General features: G+C 41.4%; 1 protein-coding gene across 1 annotated transcript; it reads left to right on the forward strand.

Moving 5' to 3' along the window:
* The first annotated feature begins 29 nt into the window (after nt 1-29).
* NPLOC4 (NPL4 homolog, ubiquitin recognition factor) lies at nt 30-20,983 on the forward strand. The gene is made up of 17 exons (XM_072403483.1): nt 30-183; nt 1,898-1,978; nt 6,509-6,621; nt 8,090-8,272; nt 9,353-9,401; nt 9,487-9,581; nt 9,908-10,031; nt 10,785-10,964; nt 11,455-11,541; nt 12,291-12,362; nt 12,444-12,570; nt 13,219-13,379; nt 13,788-13,859; nt 14,138-14,233; nt 16,269-16,385; nt 18,479-18,581; nt 20,250-20,983. The coding sequence occupies exons 1-17, from the start codon at nt 169-171 to the stop codon at nt 20,408-20,410; spliced, it is 1,836 nt and encodes a 611-aa protein (XP_072259584.1). The 5' UTR covers nt 30-168; the 3' UTR covers nt 20,411-20,983.

Raw genomic sequence — 20,983 nt, forward strand, 5'->3', positions numbered from 1 at the left:
TCTGACAGGAGGCGGAAACTTCCAGCCCCGGAACTCTGGCGCTCAGGTTCAGCAACACGGGAGGGAGATCTTAGTTGCACCGTGTTTTAGTACTGACCGGTGGAGACGTCAAAGGCTGGGAATCCCCGGTGATTGGAGCGGACAGCGGGCAAAGAGGCCTGGGGGAAGATGGCGGAGAGTATTGTAAGTGAGGGCCGTGAAGAAAGAGGGTAGAGGAGAAGTAGGCCTACTGCCTGCTAGTTTCCCTGTGTCATGTTCCGGTAGGATGCTGCTGTCATCACACTGCCCCTTCTGGCCTGTAGCTCGGGGTGTTCGGGGCCGGTCTCTGAGAAGGTTTTTTGCTACTTCTACTTTATTGACAGGCCCGTGGTAATCAGGGAACTACAAGTCCCAGCATACCCGCTCTTCTCTGACTGGCCAGGCATGCTGGGAGTTGTAGTTCATCAATAGAGCTCTGCTGGGTGACATTGTCATGACTACAGTGGGGGAGCTTTGCGTACCCAGGGGGCTGTACACGGGGGGCAAAGTACCCAGGGGACAGGATTCTCTGCTGCACTCAGAACAATGTATCCAGGGGACAGGATTTTCTAGGTTACCTGGGGTGAGGGGCTATGTACCCCAGGGACATCATACCCTGCTGCACACAATAAAAACAATGTACACAGAGGACAACATTTTCTGCTACACATAGGGTGGTAGTTGTATCCAGGGGACAGAATTTTTTTGGTTACTCAGGGAGGACAATGTACCAAGGGGACAGGATTATCTGCCGCACACAGTGAGACAATGTACCCGGGGGAAGAATTTTTAGGGGTACAGATGGGGGAACAATGAACACGGGACATGATTCTCAGCTGCACTCTCCCAACATTGTACCAAGGAGACAGGATTCTCTGCCGCACGCAGTGACCCAATGTACTCAGGGGGAAGAATTTTTAGGGGTACACGTGGGGGAACAATGAACCTGGGGGACAGGATAATCTGCCGCACGCAGGCAGAACAATGTACCCAGGGGACAGGATTTTCTGGGGTACCCACAGGTAAACAATAAACGCAGGGTACATAATTCCCTGTGCTGCACTCACAGAACAATGTATCCAGGGGACAGTTTGGGGCAGGGTTGTAGAGTGCACCCAGGGAACTGGATTTTCTAATGTACCCAGGGGGGTGTGAGACAATGTACCTTGGGGACAGGATATGCTGCTGCACACAAGAAAATCAATGTACACGGGAAGATAATTGCATTCATCTGACAATGGTGGACAGTGAACCCACCCTGGGACCGGATTCTCTCAGGAACAATGAAACCAGGGGACAGATTTTTTTTTGCTGCACTCAATATAGGAAATTGTATGCAGTGTACTGGAATCCCTGGGATACCCAGAGGGGAAATTGAACCCAGGGGACAGGATTCTCTCCTTTACATGGGGGAGAACAGAACAATGAACCCAGGAGAAAGTTTCCCTGTTGCACACAGGGGTTGGATTTTGTATCCAGAGGGACATATTCCTCTGCGTACCCAGGAAGAACAATCCAGGGGACAAGATTGTCTGCTACACACAGGGTAGTACTTGCACTGTGGAACAGTATTCTTTGGGGTTCCTTTGTGAAATAGGATGACCACACATGGCATTCGTGTAGGATGTAGCCTTGAATGGCAGGATCACATGGGCTACTGTGCAGTACAGGAACGTGTATGCATGTCATGGCGTTCTTCCATTTATTTTTATTGGCATCCCAATGGCCATAACGTCTGCACCTGGTTTTATGTGATGTTTGCGTTTATAAATGAAAGTTATCATCATTTGTCCTCTGCATGTTGACTCCATTCATTCGTTGTCCATTATACCCCCTCCCCCAGATATGTAAAGTTATCTATCTCTTTTTCCCACCACAGATTATCCGCATTCAGTCTCCTGAAGGTGTGAAGCGAATCACTACAAGCAAACGTGAAACAGCAGCAACTTTTCTCAAAAAGGTGCGTCTTCTTCTATCGCTGCCAATAATATTATTACACAGTATTTATATTGCGCCGAAATATTACTAAGCACTGTACAAAGTCCATATTCATGTCACTAGCTGTCCCTCGAAGTAGCTCACAATCTAATGTCCCTACCATAGTCATTAATACAGTCTAAGGTCAATTTCGGGGGGGAAGCCAATTAACCTAACCGCATGTTTTTGTCATGTGGGAGGAAACCTGAGTACCCAGAGAAAATCCATGCAAACATGAGGAAAACCTGCAAACTCTATGGTGTCCTGACCGAGATTCAAACCTGGAACCAAAGACCAGACTGTTATCCTCTGAGCCATTGTGCTGCCCAATACATCGATATCAGACTTTAACCTCTGCCTTCAAATACGCATTCTGTAAGCTGGAAGTTGTGCTGCACCCCATCCCCGGCTATTCTTCCAGCCATCCCTTCCTAAAAGTTGGGAAAGATTCGTTCTCTTTGCTGCGGTGTGCAAGCCTCCTATCACATGAGGTGCAAAGAGATTGTGCACAGAAATGATTTTCTATTTCTGCCTGCACCTGCATATTCTTGCACCTGTACTCTTGAAGGTGTGATGGGTGGTGTGCTCCCAATAGCAGAGCCAGTGTCAGGGTCCTCTTCTCCTCCTGTGTCACTGTCTGTCATTTGCAACCCCTATTTACAGCGGGTTGCCTTTATGTACAGCGCTGTGTAAAATGTTGGTGCTATATAAATCCTGTTTATTAATAATAATAATAACAATGACTGTCATTGAGTAAGTTAAGGTGATGGGGAAAAAAATGAAAATAATTGCCTGTTTCAGCCTGGTCTCCCCCTTTTTACCATGGAGGGGGCGAAACTCTGATAACTTTAAGGTCTTCAGCGAACCCCTTCTATAATTACTATATCTACAGCTCACAGTATATTAGTGTGATGGTCAGTAGAACAAATGTCTCTTATATTGTTGGCCATTGGGATCAATGTCACCCTTAAAGATAGCCAAAAAGTACTTTGTGATCAGACCGGGCTTTATTTCAGAAAGGAGCAGGTGATGTCCATTCTGCAATAAGCATTACCCGCGTGATCACTCTGCGGAGCTTTTCAAGCAGCGTTGGTTACTGGAATACCCGGTTGTGAGAACTGAATAAATTCCTGCATGCCTGCCTGCTTGATTGGCAAAGATTGCAAGAAGGAAGAAAACCTGCAATGGAACATAACAAGGTTAAGTTCCCCTTTAACACAATTTATTTATTGTGCTGTAAACGCATTTGTGTCGCTTTTAAAGCTGGTGCTAATGACATGCTAATAGTGAACATGCTAATGACATTTTTAAATAAAACTTTCTTGTATTCATTGCATATTTTTTTGGGGACCAAGTGATGTAATCTCTGCGCTCCTCTCTGCAATGAAGGGAAAGGCTGGATAATGCTGAGTATCCTCTCGCCTGTCCCTTTCTGCAATAAAGCCCTGCCCCATTGCAGATTTTGAAAGTAGAGCCTTAGTTACACTTTAACAAAGATCAATATGGCTGTGCTTTGCATGTTTGAAAACCGTTCCTGTTGCTTTTCATGTCGGTTTGCATTGCATTAGAGCAGCCCATGAATGCAACACATGGCCATACATGACAGTACAACATATATGTTGTTGTAACCCCATTTTAGGAATACCAGTCCTTATGGAGGGGAATTGACATGCCAAAAAATTAAAGTAAATCTAACCCTCGAAAGACATTAAGTTTAGTATAGCACTGTGCAGCAAAAAGTGCCACCATGTTATTTATTTGTGTCATCACATCTTTGTTCCCATCCAGGCACTGCTAATCTCCTACAGTCTCTTTCATGTTTGTAGTTTTTCTTTTACTTTTTTAGAATTTGCTTTAGATGTCTCATACAACAATCTTAGCTTATTAGAGTTCTTTAGGAGTCCCCAGAGGATGAATTCCTGGACTGGGTTGAGTTTTCCACTGCTTTTAGAAAACTGAACCTTGATGGAGTTTTTATTTCTTTGTCGATCGCAAACATTAAAGGTCACATCCCGCAACTCTTAAATAATGCAAGAAACGAGGATCTGAAGGGGAAAAAGATCTGAAATGGAAAATGTTTTTGATGTTGTACATCTCTTGCTAACCCTTTGTAGGAATAAAGGTCTGCAAATTTCTGTTATCACAGAGACTACACTGACATTGAAAGCTCCTTGCTACAAGACTAAACCTGGCACATTCATGGCTAGAAAAAAATTGATGTGGTTAAAAAAAGTGCATTGCCTGTTTGCCTCCCAACCTCACCTACAGTGAGGGAATAAAAGTATTTGATCCCCTGCTGATTTTGTACGTTTGTCCTCTGACAAAGAAATGACCAGTCTATAATTGTAATGGTAGTTTTTTGTAGCTGTGAGAGACAGAATAACAACAAAACAAATAAGTATTTGATCCCCTATCAACCAGTCTGGAGACTGGTTAGGCCACTCCTTTGTTGCCTTTGTTGCCTAGGCCATGTGTCTTGGGTCATTGTCATGCTGGAATACCCATCCACGGCCCATTTTCAATGTCCTGGCTGGGAGAAGGAGGTGCTCACCCAAGATTTAGCGGTACATGGCCCCATCCATTGCCCCTTTGATGCGGTAAAGGTGTCCTGTCCCCTTATTAGAAAAACATCCCCAAAACATGTGTCCACTTCCATGAATTACAGTGGGGATGGTGTTCTTGGGGTCATAGGCAGCATTCCTCCTCTTTCTCCAAACACAAGTAGAGGTGAGTTGAGTTGATGCCAAGGAGCTGAATTTTGACCTCATCTGTCCACAACACTTTCACCCAGTTCTCTGGATCATTCATTGGCAAACTGCAGACGGGCCTGTACATGTGCTGTTTTGAGCAGGGGGACCTTGCAGGCTCTGCAAGATTTCAGGCCTTCACGGCGCAGTGTGTTACCAAGTGTTTTCTTGGTGACTATGGTCCCAGCTGCCCTGAGATCATTGACAAGTTCCCCCCCTGTAGTTCTGGTCTGCTTCGTCACCGTTCTCGTGATCATTGCAACTCCACGAGGGGAGATCTTGCATGGAGCTCCAGACGGAGGGAGATTGACAGGTAATTTGTGTATCTTCCATTTGCGAATTATCTCGCCAACTGTTGTCACCTTCTCACCAAGCTGCTTGACGATAGTCTTGTAGCCCAGTCCAGCCCCTTGTGTAGGTCTACAATCTTGTCCCTGACATCCTTGGACAGCTCTTTGGTCATGGCCATGGAGGCTAGTTTTGAATCTGATTGATTGATTGCTTCTGTGGACAGGTGTCTTTTATACAGGTACTGTAACAAGCTTGGATTAGGAGCACTCCCTTACAGAGGGTGCTCCTAATCCCAACTAGTTACCTGCATACAGTGAAGACACCGGGGAACCTGAAATCTTGCTGGCTGATAGGGGATCAAATACTTATTTCACTCATTACAATGCACATCAAGCCCTGACTTTTTGAGCACTGAGTTTTTGAGGGTTCTTTTGTTGTTATTCTGTCTCTTACAGCTACAGTAAACCTACCATTACAATTATAGACTGGTCATTTCTTTGTCAGAAGGCAAACGTACAAAATCAGCAGGGGATCAAATATTTCTTTCTCTCACTGTACATATTCCTATCAGTCAACCATTATAATGGGCTTCAATAATGACCAATAAAGATTGTCAGAAGGCAGACAAGCTTTCATTATCAGGACAGCTCTGGTTTCTGCACATACCTGGCATTTTAATTAATGTTAGCCATTTAGAATAGAACAGAAAATATAGCAATAGAGCAAGGTGAGCACTGACATCCAAATATCATCCTTTTTAGAAAATATGACTAATATTACTATGCATATTATTATAATCCTTCACATTTTGGTCAGTTAACTAATGCCACATCAGCTTCATCTGGCATGGAGAGGTGGAATCTTCCAGGACAGACTGGTGTTCATTAATCAAATTGTTATTCTGATATAGATGGTGGTAAACTTCAAACGCCAAATCCCTTAGCTAAACCAATAATGAATAAAATAAATAGCAAAACCATTCCTATAAAACTTGTATTTTTTTAAATGATCCCAAAAAATCCAAACAGTTCGGTACAATAAACATGAGAGAAGTTGGGAGATCCTTCCCCATATATTGAACACCTCAACGTGTTTCACAGTAGATACGGCTTTTTCAAGAGGGCAGGAACTGTTATTAAATTGCCTCTCTTTGTAGTTCCCTTTATTGGCTTTCATTTCACCTGAGAATCAAATTCAAGCTCCTGTGCTTTGCCTTCAAATCAGTCCACAGTTCTTGTCCTACTTACCTTTTTGACCTGGTGTAAAAATACTTCCCTAGCCACTCTCTCTGCTCCTCCAATGACCTACTATTGACTTCCTCACTCATAACCTCATCACACGCACGGCACGACTTTTTCTAAGGTTGGCGATGTTAAATAACGGTGCAGGACAGGCAAATACAAATAATGAACTATGTACTTGCACAATTTTGTTGTATGACTTACGTGCTGACCTCTTGATTATTTGTGTTCCAGGTAGCCAAAGAATTTGGTTTTAGGAATAATGGCTTCTCGGTGTACCTGAACAGAAATCGGACAGGAGAAATCTCAGCTAGCCCAAACAAGTCACTTAATTTGCTGAAAATCAAGTAAGCCAGGCGGATTACCATTGTGTTTGCCTACAGTCTGCAGTGTTCTCCCTAGCCCCTTTTAGCTGGGCGCACCACCCGTTACTTTTCAGTAACCACCCGGCTGTTTTTGGTGGTACTTAAAATTTGGGTCACAATACAGGGGCTGCCACCTGCCTACAATTTCTTCCCACCCAGCTTAAAAAATTTCTGGGTTGAGCACGCCACATCCCCCAGGACCTGGTGTAAAAGGCAAAGAGTGGGGTTCCTTGATCACTTGGTTGACTTTTCATTGAGTTTGGTTTACATCTCAATGGAATGGGAAGGATTTTTTTTTTTTTTTTACCATAGGGGTTTTTTCTCGCCTTTTCGCCATCCAGATCCACTAAGTGTTGCAGGTCTTTAACTTTTTTTAATGTTTTTATTCTTCCTACTTGCCTGTGTCACAATGAGTTGACAGGTTGGTGGGACAACAAAGATGCACCTAATAAATAAGACCTGTAAGAAGCAGTTTGGTGGGAGGAATGGAAAAGGTTAGGGTTTGTAGATTCTAAGATCTTCGGGGCAGGGTCCTCTCCTCCTCCTGTGTCCCTGTATGTATCTGTTTGTCATTTGAAACCCCTATTTAAAGTACAGCACTGCGTAATATGTTGCTTCTTTATAAATCCTGTTTATTATTAGTGATAAAGGGTTGAGTTGGGGATCAGCTTTGCATGAAAAGGTTTTTAATCCTCAAACCCCATTTTCTAGAAGATCTTTTTTTCCAGAATAGAGAGGCCTTGACTTTTCTACAGACTTGAAATAAGTCCTGTACCTTCTAATTCGCAGAGAGTGGCAGGTTCTACTAACTGAATTTTGTTTTGCATTTGATTGTAAAAAGTGCAGCTTACGATGACCACCCACCATCAATACACTATGCATCTATCCAGCAGCCTCATCAAGCTCTATTCCACTCACCTAGCTATACACTGTCCCTGCCTGCTTGGACAGGGTTATTCATGTATATCAGTGGGAAGCTCTGCTAATAACAAGCAGACAATGAGCATGCTTCCTACCGTTTACTATACCAATCATGGGTGCATGCTTCTTGTATATGGCAAGGAGCACCACCTATTGGCTGCTGGTTGTTAGATGGTGCTCCCCGCTGATTCACAGTAGCCTGTTAGAGTAAAGCAGTGTTCCACGGGGCATGAATTAAGCATTTCCAAACATTCACAAATGCCATAGATTTCAATTGATAGACCTAATGGCTTCCTTTAGTTTAAAGCAGATAATAAAGCCTTCTGTAGGGTTTAAGACTGACTGAGAGGATTCCAGAGTGGCTGCAGTATTATTTAGTCATTGAAACTTTATGAATTGAACCACTCAAGCAGAGGAGAATGTAAGCGATATGTTAGGTGTTGGTTGCAGGCTGCTGTTTGCATTGGATAAATAATGAATCACCTTAGTAGGATTTGATGTAAATAACCTTCTTTGTGTCTTTCTGTAGACATGGGGACATGCTGTTCCTATTCCCATCAAGCTCTGCTGGGCCATCTTCTGAGGTCATGGATACATCTGCAGGGATCCTGGCAGGAAGACCAACGAGTGCTCTTCAAGTGCCAGAAGATGAAATTGATCAATACCTGAACAAGCAGGAAGGCAAAATCTACAGAAACAGAGACCCCCAGCTGTACGTACTTGCTGCTATCAATCGGAAACAAAAATAATAAATGGATAAAGTGCACTTTCCATTTTCTAGCTGATCCTTCCCAACAATGTTCTTTTACTGTTGGCTTAAGGCCAACTGGGATAAATAATTCATATATAGTAGAAGGCTTTTTTTTATTTTCATGGGAAAATTTTCAATCCATTTTGCTACACAATCATCTATAATGTAAACACTTCATTTGTTTGTAAATCACAAGAACATCTTCATGCAGCCTTCTTGAAAAAGGAGACTTCATCGCAAAGCCAAAGAACAGATATTTTTAAATCTGTTCTCAAAGCAGCCCTAAACCTTTTCTTACCTTTACACCATCATTGTTCCATTCATCACCAGAAAAGAGAAAAAAAGCACTGTATAAGCTTCAAGTCAATAATGTTGGTGCCTGATTAGCCCACCAAGCAAAAGCATTGTCACCTAGCAGAATGAGGAGCAAAACGCACACCCCACCCATAGCCTAAAGTACCAAGTATTGCTTGGGGGCAAGCAATACTGCACAACTCTATACATGGGCTGCTATGTTTGCACCTTCTCTTCCCTGACTCCTTCATTGTTGTGATTGGACTGCAGAGAGATGAAGGGAATTTGAGAAGGGACCTTTAGTAAACCTATTCATGAATAAGTAAATTTACCTAATAGAGTAACTAAGCAAGCAAGAGATGCTTAGCAAAGAAAAAGGCGTACTAGACTCCAGTATTGCCTGTGGTCTACATGCTGCCCATTTTTTCCATTACTGGCTATCCATGCTTTGTTCAGCACTGTGCATCAGGATTTGTGCATTTGCCTTCTCACGACAGAGCCTCCAGCAATGAGCAGTCCAGTTGTAAAATCCCTAAATGTCACTTCAAATTTAAAACACCTATCATATACAGCAGTGTCTTAGATCTCACACTGCAGATATACAGCTATTAGGCCTGTATTGTGGTTGTAGTGTCTAATCACTTTCATGTATTTAAAGCTCTTGACATATATTTATAGTATACATTTAGTTGTTTAGCAGAACTTCTCCCTTCTTTGTTATTTTAATATGTTACTTTTCCATTGTAGGTGTCGGCATGGCCCTCTGGGTAAATGTGTGCACTGCGTCCCCCTTGAAGTAAGTGCTATAAATTAGGCATAAGGTGTAAGTACATAGCTGTCTCTGCTGGGTCTTCTTCTTATATCACCTATTTGTCCTGCAGCCTTTTGACGAGGATTATCTTAACCATCTGGAGCCCCCAGTCAAACATATGTCCTTCCACGCTTACATCAGGAAGCTGACAGGAGGTGCTGACAAGTAAGGATCGCCCATACAAGCGCATTATGTGTTATGTCCAGCCAAGATTGGTCGTCATGTGTTTATGATCTTCTCAGTCTTTTTATGTAATATTAAATGTCTTTGTTTAAATTATTAATAACAATGGATTACTGCATACTTTTTACTAACCTTATCCTTAAATACTCATCAAATTTACCGTGACCCTTACACTTAGATCTACCTGTCCTAAGAATTCCTAATTTCATGTTATGCTGCTTTGTCTTGTCCCTTGGTATTGCAATGTGTTTATTCCTATCAGACTATTTGCATTGCTTATGTGTTTGCTGTGCCTAAACTGTTTTTAGAGGGAAGTTTGTGGCCTTGGAAAATATCAGCTGCAAGATAAAGTCTGGTTGTGAAGGGCATCCACCATGGCCAGAGGGCATCTGCACTAAATGCCAGCCCAGTGCTATCACACTCAACCGACAGGTCAGTAGATTGTGGAACATAATAAAAGCTTATTATAAATACTCGCATATTGGGAAGGTAGAGTAACTATAGGATGGATGAATTTAGTGTCAGGAAATGTAACTTTGGAACATGTAAATATGTTAAAGGCTTTGTTCACACATTCACATTATTGCAGTCAGTTCACTTTAAATGCTCCCTTGAGCACAGGCAGAACACAAAAGAACAGTTCTACTTTTTTAGAAAAGAAGCACACATTGTATTTTCTTCTCCTTTTGTGTACACTATATATGTGTTTTGGGTGGCAGAATAATTGGCTTTACGTCCCAATACACTAGTGCCCTGATTTAATACCAATGGTGCAGAAAATGTTATAATAATTACAGTGATGGTTGAGAACAGCCAGTACATCTCTGTTTTCAGAAAGCCACTTTTTGGGGTTTATTAAGTGCTCCACCTATTAGAGGTTCACCTTGACTTGTTGCAAATATGTTTTGGTTTGGTGACTCTGATTAAACTCAGGTGACCAGCGAGACTGATTAGGCAGTCAAAATTTCCTAAAGCTGAACAATGGCCCCTACAATTGTAATTTAACAGGTTCACTTTACTTTTAAAGGACCTTGAATCCCTGGTAAGTTCTACTATATGCAAGTCAAGGATTTTAACAAACACAAATGGCTCTACTGAGCTTGTCCACTCCAGAGCGCCTTTCTTTTTTTATGTGAGAGTCAAACATCTCCTTACTTTCGGTAATGTGCTAATTCTTTATTAAAGAAATACAGACATGTGGACAACATTATGTTTGAGAATCACACCATCGCTGACCGCTTCCTAGACTTTTGGCGCAAGACTGGTAACCAGCGCATCGGCTACTTGTATGGGCGGTATACTGAACACAAGGACATCCCTTTGGGTATCCGGGCCGAGGTGGCTGCCATCTATGAACCTTCACAGGTAACCTTTTGGAAATTAAGAAATACTGTGCTTGGTCTGCCGTAATGAGTGTTACAAAGTTGCAGATACCTGAATAAAATTGTTTCAGTTTAAGCGAAAAATGGACACAAAGGACATAAATAAACTTTTGTGTTCACCAAGTGCAATTCCATATCCTACCTTGTAAAAGTAGATGTGACATCAATACTATCCTATACATAAAAAGAGCAGTGTTGTGGGTGGGCCCACTTTTACAGCTGCCTGCAGAAAAATACAGGTAAGGGGTTAAAAATAAAGGATAAGTCACCATGCACAAAGGAAGAGAACTGTAATCCAATCAGTGACAGTTGTGAAGTGTCTTGCATTTATATTGCTGTTTAATTGATTTTTTTTTTTTTTTACTGTGGAAGTAAAATATAGCCAGCCTCTATTATGACTATGACGCAACATATATTGGTTATGAAAAACAGCAAGTACCTTTTCCTTATCTCATTGTTTTTCTTTTTTTTAGATTGGGACACAGAACAGTGTGGAACTGCTCGATGATCCTAAGGCAAAAGTGGTGGATGAGATTGCAGCCAAACTTGGATTAAGAAAGGCAAGGACCCGTTACCTCTCAAATTGTGCCATAGTAGAGCTCTAAGACAGCCAATGTATTAACTTGCTTGCTTATGAGCAGGTTTTATTTGAGAGGTTAATTTCAGAGAACAAGTCAAACCAATCAGCTGACTGCTTGCCCTTGTTAGCAGCACATTTAAATTGTTAAAGCCTAAGTTCACTAGGAATCCTTTTTTTATTTGTTTTGTAATATTATTAATTTTGTACCTGACCCTACTAAGATTTTTTTTTTCTTACTACTTGCGACACCTACGAAATAAAATGCAGGCGTGGTTGTTACAGGGGCAGAAGTTGGTGTAGCATGTCATTGAGTAATGTTACCTGTAAACCTGCTTATTTACATCAAACACAGAGGAGACAACTTAAATACAATGTAAATACAACTTGGCCACCTCCAACCGTATTGCTTTTGTCCTAGCAGTTGACAGGTGCAGGCATTTGTTCCATTTGTTGGTAGTCTGTTGGATAGATAACCAACAGCCAGACACTGCTAGTAGCATAGGAATTTGCCATGAACAACTGCAAGATCTACTGTGAATGCCTGCCACTTCTTTCCCCTGGTTATCATTGCATTTTCTTATTGATTGACATGGGTTAGTAGTAGTAACCACCCTGTAACAGCCTGTGTGAACAATCCATTATTGTTAGAAAAAAGTTTTGTAAAAAAACGTTTAATTTCCTTTTAACATAGTGTGTGAGTATATTTCACCTTCTTTTAATTGTTATCAGGTTGGCTGGATATTCACAGACCTGGTATCCGAAGACACCAGGAAAGGCACAGTCCGGTACAGCAGAAACAAGGTGAGAATAACCCAGATGCTGCTCCCAATACAGTTAATTTATTGGCTTTTATTTTGATTTAAAAACAAACTCTCTCTGCAGGACTCGTATATCCTGAGCTCAGAAGAGTGCATCACTGCTGGTTTCTTCCAGAACCAGCACCCCAACATTTGCCGCCTCTCACCAGATGGACATTTTGGCTCTAAGTTTGTGACTGTAGTAGCTTCAGGTAGGTTTATCTTCAGAACCACTCAGAAGCCACAGAGAAAACTAGAATAGTAATAAGAGTTTATTGCTTGTGCAGCGTGTTCAAATCCATCATCTTCCTCTTACTCAGAACATTAGCTGTGTCTTTTAGACCTAACAACAGCAACCTGACCCCGTAGTGGTGCCATGTTAATATCAACACTGATTTTGTTGCCTATAATGCTCTTCTGTAACAACGCACTGCACCATACTTAATTTTGTAGTGATTGGGTATTACCAGTGAATAGATTTACTATAAAGAAAAGAACAGGTGAAGTAAAGTTGACCATGTTTTGTGATGATTCAATATTACCTATAATTAGTAACCTGACTTGTTCCTAAGTATATAGTGAACCAGCTTCATTAAAGTGTGTTAAAGCTGGTTCAGCTTTATAAAAGTGTTAGTAATATACACAACCACAATCAGTTGCCTGCGTGACCACCATAAGGTAGTTACTTTGAAGAACAGTTAACTTTACTCATCTACTATGCAGTGTGGTGACATTCACATTCTTATTTATAAACTCAATAATATGACAACATTCACATTATTGCCAATCCCTTGTGATGGCAATAACTGCAGTTTGACAACACTTACATTAAATTATCTCTTCTCTGTTTCTTTCAATAGGTGGGCCAGATAACCAAGTGCACTTTGACGGGTACCAGGTGTCCAATCAGTGTATGGCACTTGTACGAGATGAGTGCCTCCTGCCATGCCGAGATGCTCCCGAACTGGGATATGCCAAAGAGTCAAGCAGTGAGCAGTATGTCCCTGATGTCTTCTATAAGGTCAGTTTTAAGGACAATAAAGATTCTGTCATTGGGCAGAGGTAAGGGTTTTTACTGTTAAAAAAAGAATAAAAACAAAATATAATATTTTCTCATGTTTACTGTAATACAAAAGAGGGCAGATTATGCCAAATATGACGTTTGTGTGACCAAGACAGATAATATATTTTATATGTATAATAATATTTTTGAATACAATACTGGGACTGATCTTGTGATGATAGCAGGCAGACCCTTCCACTTAGTAGGTGATGCCTTAAATACATATTGTGTTAGGTAAGACTTCACTGGAAATCTTTAAATTCTTACAATGTGTATATATAAAGGATCTTAGAACGTAACTGGTAATATGGATATTTCTCAATGACCTTGGTATGGTGTTTTACCATTAACAATTTTTCCTTGCAGGATGTTGACAAGTTTGGTAACGAAATTACGCAGTTAGCTCGGCCTTTGCCTGTAGAGTATTTGATCATTGATGTGAGTATTTACCTAAGTTCTATCTCTGAGTGCATTTTGAGAGTTGTGGTCATTGGTTACATGACAATGAAAGTGTTCCCTTATGGTATTTTTACTTATACACAAGCCCCTAATAAGATAGATGATGTTTTTTGATTCAGTATGTGTATGCAAAAATAAAGTGAATGGGTTAAAATATAACTTAACTAAAGGTAAAGTCGTCCTTTAAGTCTATTTAAAACTTATATTAAGTAAAAAATATTTAACTGATTTTCATACATTTGTCCTTTGCCTTGTAGATCACCACTACGTTCCCAAAAGATCCAGTCTATACTTTTTCCACATCATCCAACTTGTTCCCAATCGAAAATAGAGAATCTTTGGGTGAAACTCAGGTGAGACATGATCACCATTTATTACCATGAATCTGGACATTAGTGTTCCCAACTTTTATTCTTAACTAAAATCTCTTACATTCAACTGCCACATCCATTATAAGCGTAAAGTCTCCATGTTATTTCAAAACACTTTCTAATGTTCGAGGACCATTTTATGCTACCCAAATCCATGGTTTTGTCACTTACCAGTTAGCATGTGGCTATAGGATATAATTTGTAATGTGGGTGTAAATTCAGTTCATTTCGAACAGAGACAGATACAGTCACTAGTGGTGTATTTCAAGGCTCTGTTCTGGGTCCCGTTCTATTTAAACTCTTAACACACTTAAAGTGATATAACTGCAGGTTTAGTTGGTAAAGTTTGGTTTTATTCTGATGACAATGCTAATGCTTTGACATTGGTGGTGGATTAGTCACAGCAGTTGAAACTGCAGTTGAGCTATTTTAAATGCTGTCAGAGTACGATGTTGGGGCACAGTGTTGACCAACAATACAGAAGAGAAAGATTTGTCAGTTTTGTCAAACGATCGCAAAATGAGCAGACTGTGTGGCTAGGAGGAGCCAGCAGCCGAAGGAAAAATCCTGATTTCCCTAAATAGGTAGAACCAGGTTTATCACTAGCGAGAGGAGGAAGGGAGGTCCTGATACAGATAGAACTGTGGAGTCACCATCACCAGCGGGATTCACAGCAGGAGAAAAGAAGGTCCTGATTCCTCTATATAGATAGAATTGTTGGGTAACCATCACTAGAGGGGTCACTAGCAGGAGGAAGGATGTCCTGATTCCTCTATATAGATAGAATTGTGGGGTCACCAGCAGGAGGAAGGAGGTCCTGATTCCTCTATATAGATAGAATTGTGCGGTCACCAGCAGGAGGAAGAAGGTCCTGATTCCTCTATATAGATAGAATTGTGGGGTCACCATCACTAGAGGGGTCACCAGTAGGAGGAAGGAGATCCTGATTCCCCTAAATAGATAGAAATGTGTGGTCACCAGCAGCATGAAAGAGGTCCTGATTCCCCTATATAGATAGAATTGTGGGGTCACAATCACTCGCCAGATTCACAGCAGGAAAAAGGAGATCCTGATTCCCCTATATAGATAGAATTGTGGCGTCACCCTCACTAAGGGGATTCACAATAGGAGGAAAGGAGGTCCTGATTCTATATAGATAGAGGTGGTTACCAGCAGTTAGAATTCCTGATTCCCCTGATGGGAGATTTTCACATGGGGAGTTGTCCCATGGAGGATTATCCTCGCTATTGACCACTCCAAATGTTTAGATTCTTCTCACATTCTGTCAAGTAAAGAAAAAATAAAGGGGAGAACAGCCAGCCATACAGACTTTACAATGTGTCACTTGCTCAAGTTATCTAAAAATAGTTTTCCTGTACATACATTTTTTATATGTTCAAACTATTTTTAATTTCAAAGATTTTGCGACCAGGCAGGGCTTTTTTGCAGCAAGAGTCAGAGGATATCCTTCTGCAATAAAGCATTCTTACTTGCCTTATCGTTCTTATTAACTGTCAAAGTTGGTAGCTGGGACACCCAGCTAATTCCCACTTCCCCTGCAGCTGCCAGGTTTTAATGAACTGCGGGCTGGGATTGAGTTACATCCTCCTTGTCTGGCCAGTGCTGGCCTGCAGCAGCACCTGTGACAGAAACAGAACAGGTGAGTATGAAATAGTTTAGGTATTCTTTAAGGAAGGAGGTGGCGCCTGACTGAAACCTTTAAGCAGGAAGAAAGTTCAAAATTAATCTCGGAAAGTATTGTTTTACTGAAAATTTAGTTAATGATTAGGGCAAACATCCAGCAGAGGTGGTAAGTCGGTCAACTGCAGGGGGATATAAATACACGTGAGCAAATTTAGATCTACAGTAAAAAAAAAAAAAATTGAAAATGAGCAGACCTAATGGGCTAGTTGGTATTTTTTGCCCATAGAATTCTATCAACTGTTTACAAGCATTAGTTCCAATGCCTTTATTAACAATTGCCATTTAACAATTATTTTTCCTGTTCCTTCCACAGGACTTTCACAGCCTGGCTACCTACCTGTCCCAGAATCCTTCCTCTGTGTTCCTAGATATCATTTCCGACTTCCACCTACTACTCTTCTTAGTCACCAATGAGGTGATGCCTCTACAGGTGAGTGCGAATATAAGACTGCTTTTCTTGTGGACCTCTCATGAAGCATTTGACAAATGCATACACTTTGCAAAACCTAGATTAATCGAAAAAAGTTTACAAGTCGTTTATCATAAAATACTGTATGTTATTGTTCCACTCTTTGCTCCAGATCATTAGCAATTGCATTTTTTTTATATGTATCCTATTATAAATACTTTCTGTCCCTGGGATATAACGGCAGGAAGTTGGCAGAAATCTCCTCAATCTCTACCCCAAGACAGTTGTCCCAGAAACAGCTGTCCAAATTGGAAGATTTCCAGGCTTTCTCTTCTGCTGACAATCTGTAAGATTTTGGATATTCCATTTTCTGCTCACCAAGACTAAAAGAAAGGGTTAATCTTCCTATTGTGGATACACACAACAAGATCATTCTGACCGGAGTTCTAAACTATCCGTACTCCAAGAACTATTAACTTTAGATAAATCTAAATGTGTTGGTGCACTATTTATATGCCAGGTTTCTGTTGTATAATGTTATCTCCTAGAGGAAGCACCTAACAAGCTAAAGGGATTTGCTTGTGTTTAGTCATGTTCTAACAGCTTTCAGTACAAGTAGAGCTTCTTAAAGCTGGCGTTTCTCCTCCATGGGACGATTTATCCCCCAATCTCTCACCTATGGGAGAGTAATGTTCCCCTTGGCTGCCTGTTATTTACTGGGATATCAATGCTGCATGTACCAGAAGGCTGCAGGTCAGTGAGTCTGGTGGGATTACCATACTATTTCAAGATTTCATTCTTGCATTGAGGTGCATCAATAAAGGGCTCTTTGTTAGTCGGGAGATAACGGCAAGCTCCCCGAGAATCCTGGATCCAAGGTCGTGGCACAAAAGGATAGATCTATGGGGTAACATTTTATCTGTGAGGATGGCAGCAATAGATTCTGTGGACTGGTATGATAAATATATATTATGAATACTTACTGTTGTGACTATTTAAAATTTTTGACATTTGGGGAAGGCCCTCTTTAAATTCTCAGTGTGATTAGCCTCTCTGCTTTTGGTCATTTCCTTTTAATAAGATCAGTTTCAGGCTCTGTTTTTAGACCTATTTTTGAAATGTGTGTAACCCCGCCTGACACCATGTATGCCAACATTCCTCCCTTTGCTTTGATACCACCTCCACCAGCAGTGCAAAAACACAGCTGCATCAGCCATGGTGTTCCCGGCTGTGTCAGGCCAGCATACTAACAGTCCCTGGCTTTGGCAGGCAGTGACACTGGCTTGGGACCAGTCCTTACTGACTGCCCCTTGGCAGGAAATGAGCACATACACTTGCTATCATGTGCAGAGCAGCTGGGATGTCCTTGCTTGCCTGGTGATCAGGACAAAAAGTGTATTTCCCTAGATCACATGAATTATAGAACTTAAAAACAAAAGTCTTCGTAAATATTACCCTGTCAGTGGTCAGTGGACCTGTTGCTTACCTTGCATTCTGTACAAAAATTATTCCTGAGGAATGTAACACCTATCCGGTTGTGTTGTGTGATCCTTGCACCTTTAGGGCGATTTCCCTTCTCTTTCTGTCCTGAAGATAGAACAGGAAATGAGAGACAATCTTAATTAAGGGGGCGCTCCTTTTGGTTTTTGCCAGCACTTTTGTGTCTGTGCTGTGTGGCAGGATTGACCGCAGGATGAATTTACAAATATTTCGGCACCATTTGGTTCCCTTTTGGCATCTTTTGGTGCATTTTGTCTATGCATTTACTAAAGTTCTGCCTTAATAAAAATACTTAAAGAAAGGAAGACATACCTTTCAGATTCTCCAATAAACCCCCCACTCCTTCAGAATATGCTCATGGGTGTGGGACTTTTTTTTTTTAAATCTGAAAGAATTTTTTTCACCTCTGCACAACTTTGTTGTCACTGTTAGGGCATGTAACCACACTTGGGCAGTTACATTACCTTCCTACGCTGCTCAGAACAGAAAGTGCTGGACAGCAGATATTCCAGTGGACATTGAGGAATTTCCACAGGGAGGAAGGACAATGGGATACTCAAGGAGTTCCTTCTCTTGTATTCTGATGGTTAGATTTGGTTGATTTTGTTTTTCAGGACAGTATTAGTCTATTGCTGGAGGCAGTGAGGACCAGAAATGAGGAGCTGGCACAGACATGGAAGAAGTCAGAGCAATGGGCTACCATCGAGCAGCTGTGCAGTAAGTATTCTTTATTGTCCTGAAAGGTATTAGTAGGGGAGATAGAAGTAAGGATTATGTAACTGGTGTACATTACACCTACATTTATTTTTACTGTTGGGTGAAGCTGTACCCACCCCTGCCATATTTTGAAGACGTGATGACCAAATTCTTAAACTGTTCAGTAAATTTGTTTTAAAACAAGCTTATACTGAACTCTGTGGCCACAAGCACTCGGGAGGAATTCATCCTCAGATTTTACAGCAGAAGCTCGGAGCTTAATTCTCTCATTGGAATAGTTCCCTCTGATTCTGGTCTGTTGGAAGGCTGCTAAGTTGCTGCTGGGCAAAAAAATTACTTCTGCATGGAAAGGGTGAGCTGAGTTTCTAAATTACTGCTATGGGAGATTAATTTGGTGATGAGGTGTTGTAACACTGCAGCTGGGAAGAGCAGAAGTAGCTGAGCTGCTTAGTCATTGTTAGAGGAGGGAGCAGGCAGAAAGGGGAAGCTGAGCTGCTGTGCCCCTGCTGGAAGTGGGTTCTGTATGTACAAACAGGTCCTAGTGTCAGGTATACAGGACGTTGCAGGTTCTTTAGTAGTCTTGCTCAGATCATCTGTAATGATGTGAGGTGTGTGACGTAATGAGTGGACTGAATAGTGCAGCTGCAATAAAGTTGCTGCAGCGATCCTTGACAGACAATTGAAGCTAATAAATCCTATATATAGATCTTCACACCTATTAGAATTGTTTCTGCAGCCCCTGTGACCACAAAGCAAATGGTAGGCTTTATTTACAATACCATGTTGTGTCATCCCTGCCTGGTAATTTCCATTCTTTTCTGTGAGCACTATTTAAGGTAACAATGCGTCATTCCCAGGCTTTTTCTTGGGGTCACGCCAGCTGCTGTATAGATGAGCACAATTACAATATGCAAAAAACTGCATAGCAGCTAAATCCTGGGGGAATGGCACAGAAATGTCAGTAGGACAGCTTTATTGAGCATGACCGTTGGGTTCCAGATTTAGAAGGATTACAGTGAATGTTTTTTTTTTATTTTTTATTTTTTTTGTAGTTTCATTTTTAAAGGGTGTCATTTATAATGTTTGGTTCTTGAAGGTTTCATGGTAATTTGTTTTTTATCGGAACCTTAGGAAAATATTATATTAAAATAATAAGAACAGGGGTCATTCAAAAACTGCAGCCTCTGCCTAATTTGTTATTTTTGTTTTAAACAGCAATTTGGCCTTACTACTGCTTTAAAAAAAAAAATACTCTGACACATGTATAAAATATTTTTAAGTGTGGCGTAGTGTAGGTACCTGAAAGTGTTTGTGAATTTGCCTAATATACCTGCCCAACAAGACAGCAGGGAGCAGGGCACAAGCACTGACAATCTATTTTGCGTATTTTCGTTCCCATATTCTTGTCTCCTAACTCGCTGCCTCACTTCCCACTTTCTCTCTTCTCTCCTCTCTCCCCTCTCTCCCCTCGCTCTCTCGCTCTGTTTAGTCCCACCAACAATTCTTTTAGCGTTCAGGGTCATCCAGGCAGAGTAAACCGGGGCCTGTCCTTTGTGGCTCTGTAGCTGGTGGCAGATGAGCGTCTAACATCCATCTTAGTTTTTTTAAAATTTATGTGTTTTGTATAAAAAATTCCTTTTCAACTAATTGTCTTTTCTCCATCCTCAGGCACAGTGGGAGTACAGCCATCAGAAATTCATGAATTTGGGGCTATTGGAGGATCAGCACATGCCGCCTCTTCCTCCTCCATGTGGTCCTGTCTGCACTGCACCTTTATGAACCAAGCTGGTACAGACCATTGTGAAATGTGCCAGCTTCCCCGTACCTAATAGAAGACCGTATAACCATTGGGGCTGGCCAGATGGACCTCCTCTATGGAGCCGTCCTTTGCAAGTACATTTCCAGCAAGCCCCACTCCCTACTGCGTTGCCTGTAGGGCTGTGTGACAGAGGAGGCTTTGAGCGTGTCCATTCTTAAGGGAAAGCCGAGGGTAGTTTGTAGAGAACAAAAGCTTACTCGCCTGCCTGCTGGCCACGAGGCAAGCCCTTAGTGGGTGGGAGGGAGGTGGTCTTTAAGATCTCTTCTTTACATCCTTGCTTTGCTTAATAAACTGCCTCTGCCATCAACCATCAGGTCTAGCATTGTAACACATTCCTGTCTTATTCTCCTACTCATGATTTAAACCATCCAGTGCAATGTGTTACCAAGCTTTTTTTTGCAGAGGAAGAAACCAAATCCATCATCACCTCACAGTAACATATTTGCAATATAGGGTCTTGGTGCCAGGTAAAACTTTGTCTTCAGTAAAATGTTTGGTTGTGGTCACCATTCAAAATACCCTACAAGTATTACTTCCACCACAAACAATATTAAAAGATGCTATGCTCAGGTTCTGGATTGGA

This window comes from Pyxicephalus adspersus, chromosome 3, assembly GCF_032062135.1.
Source record: "Pyxicephalus adspersus chromosome 3, UCB_Pads_2.0, whole genome shotgun sequence".
Taxonomy (NCBI): domain Eukaryota; kingdom Metazoa; phylum Chordata; class Amphibia; order Anura; family Pyxicephalidae; genus Pyxicephalus; species Pyxicephalus adspersus.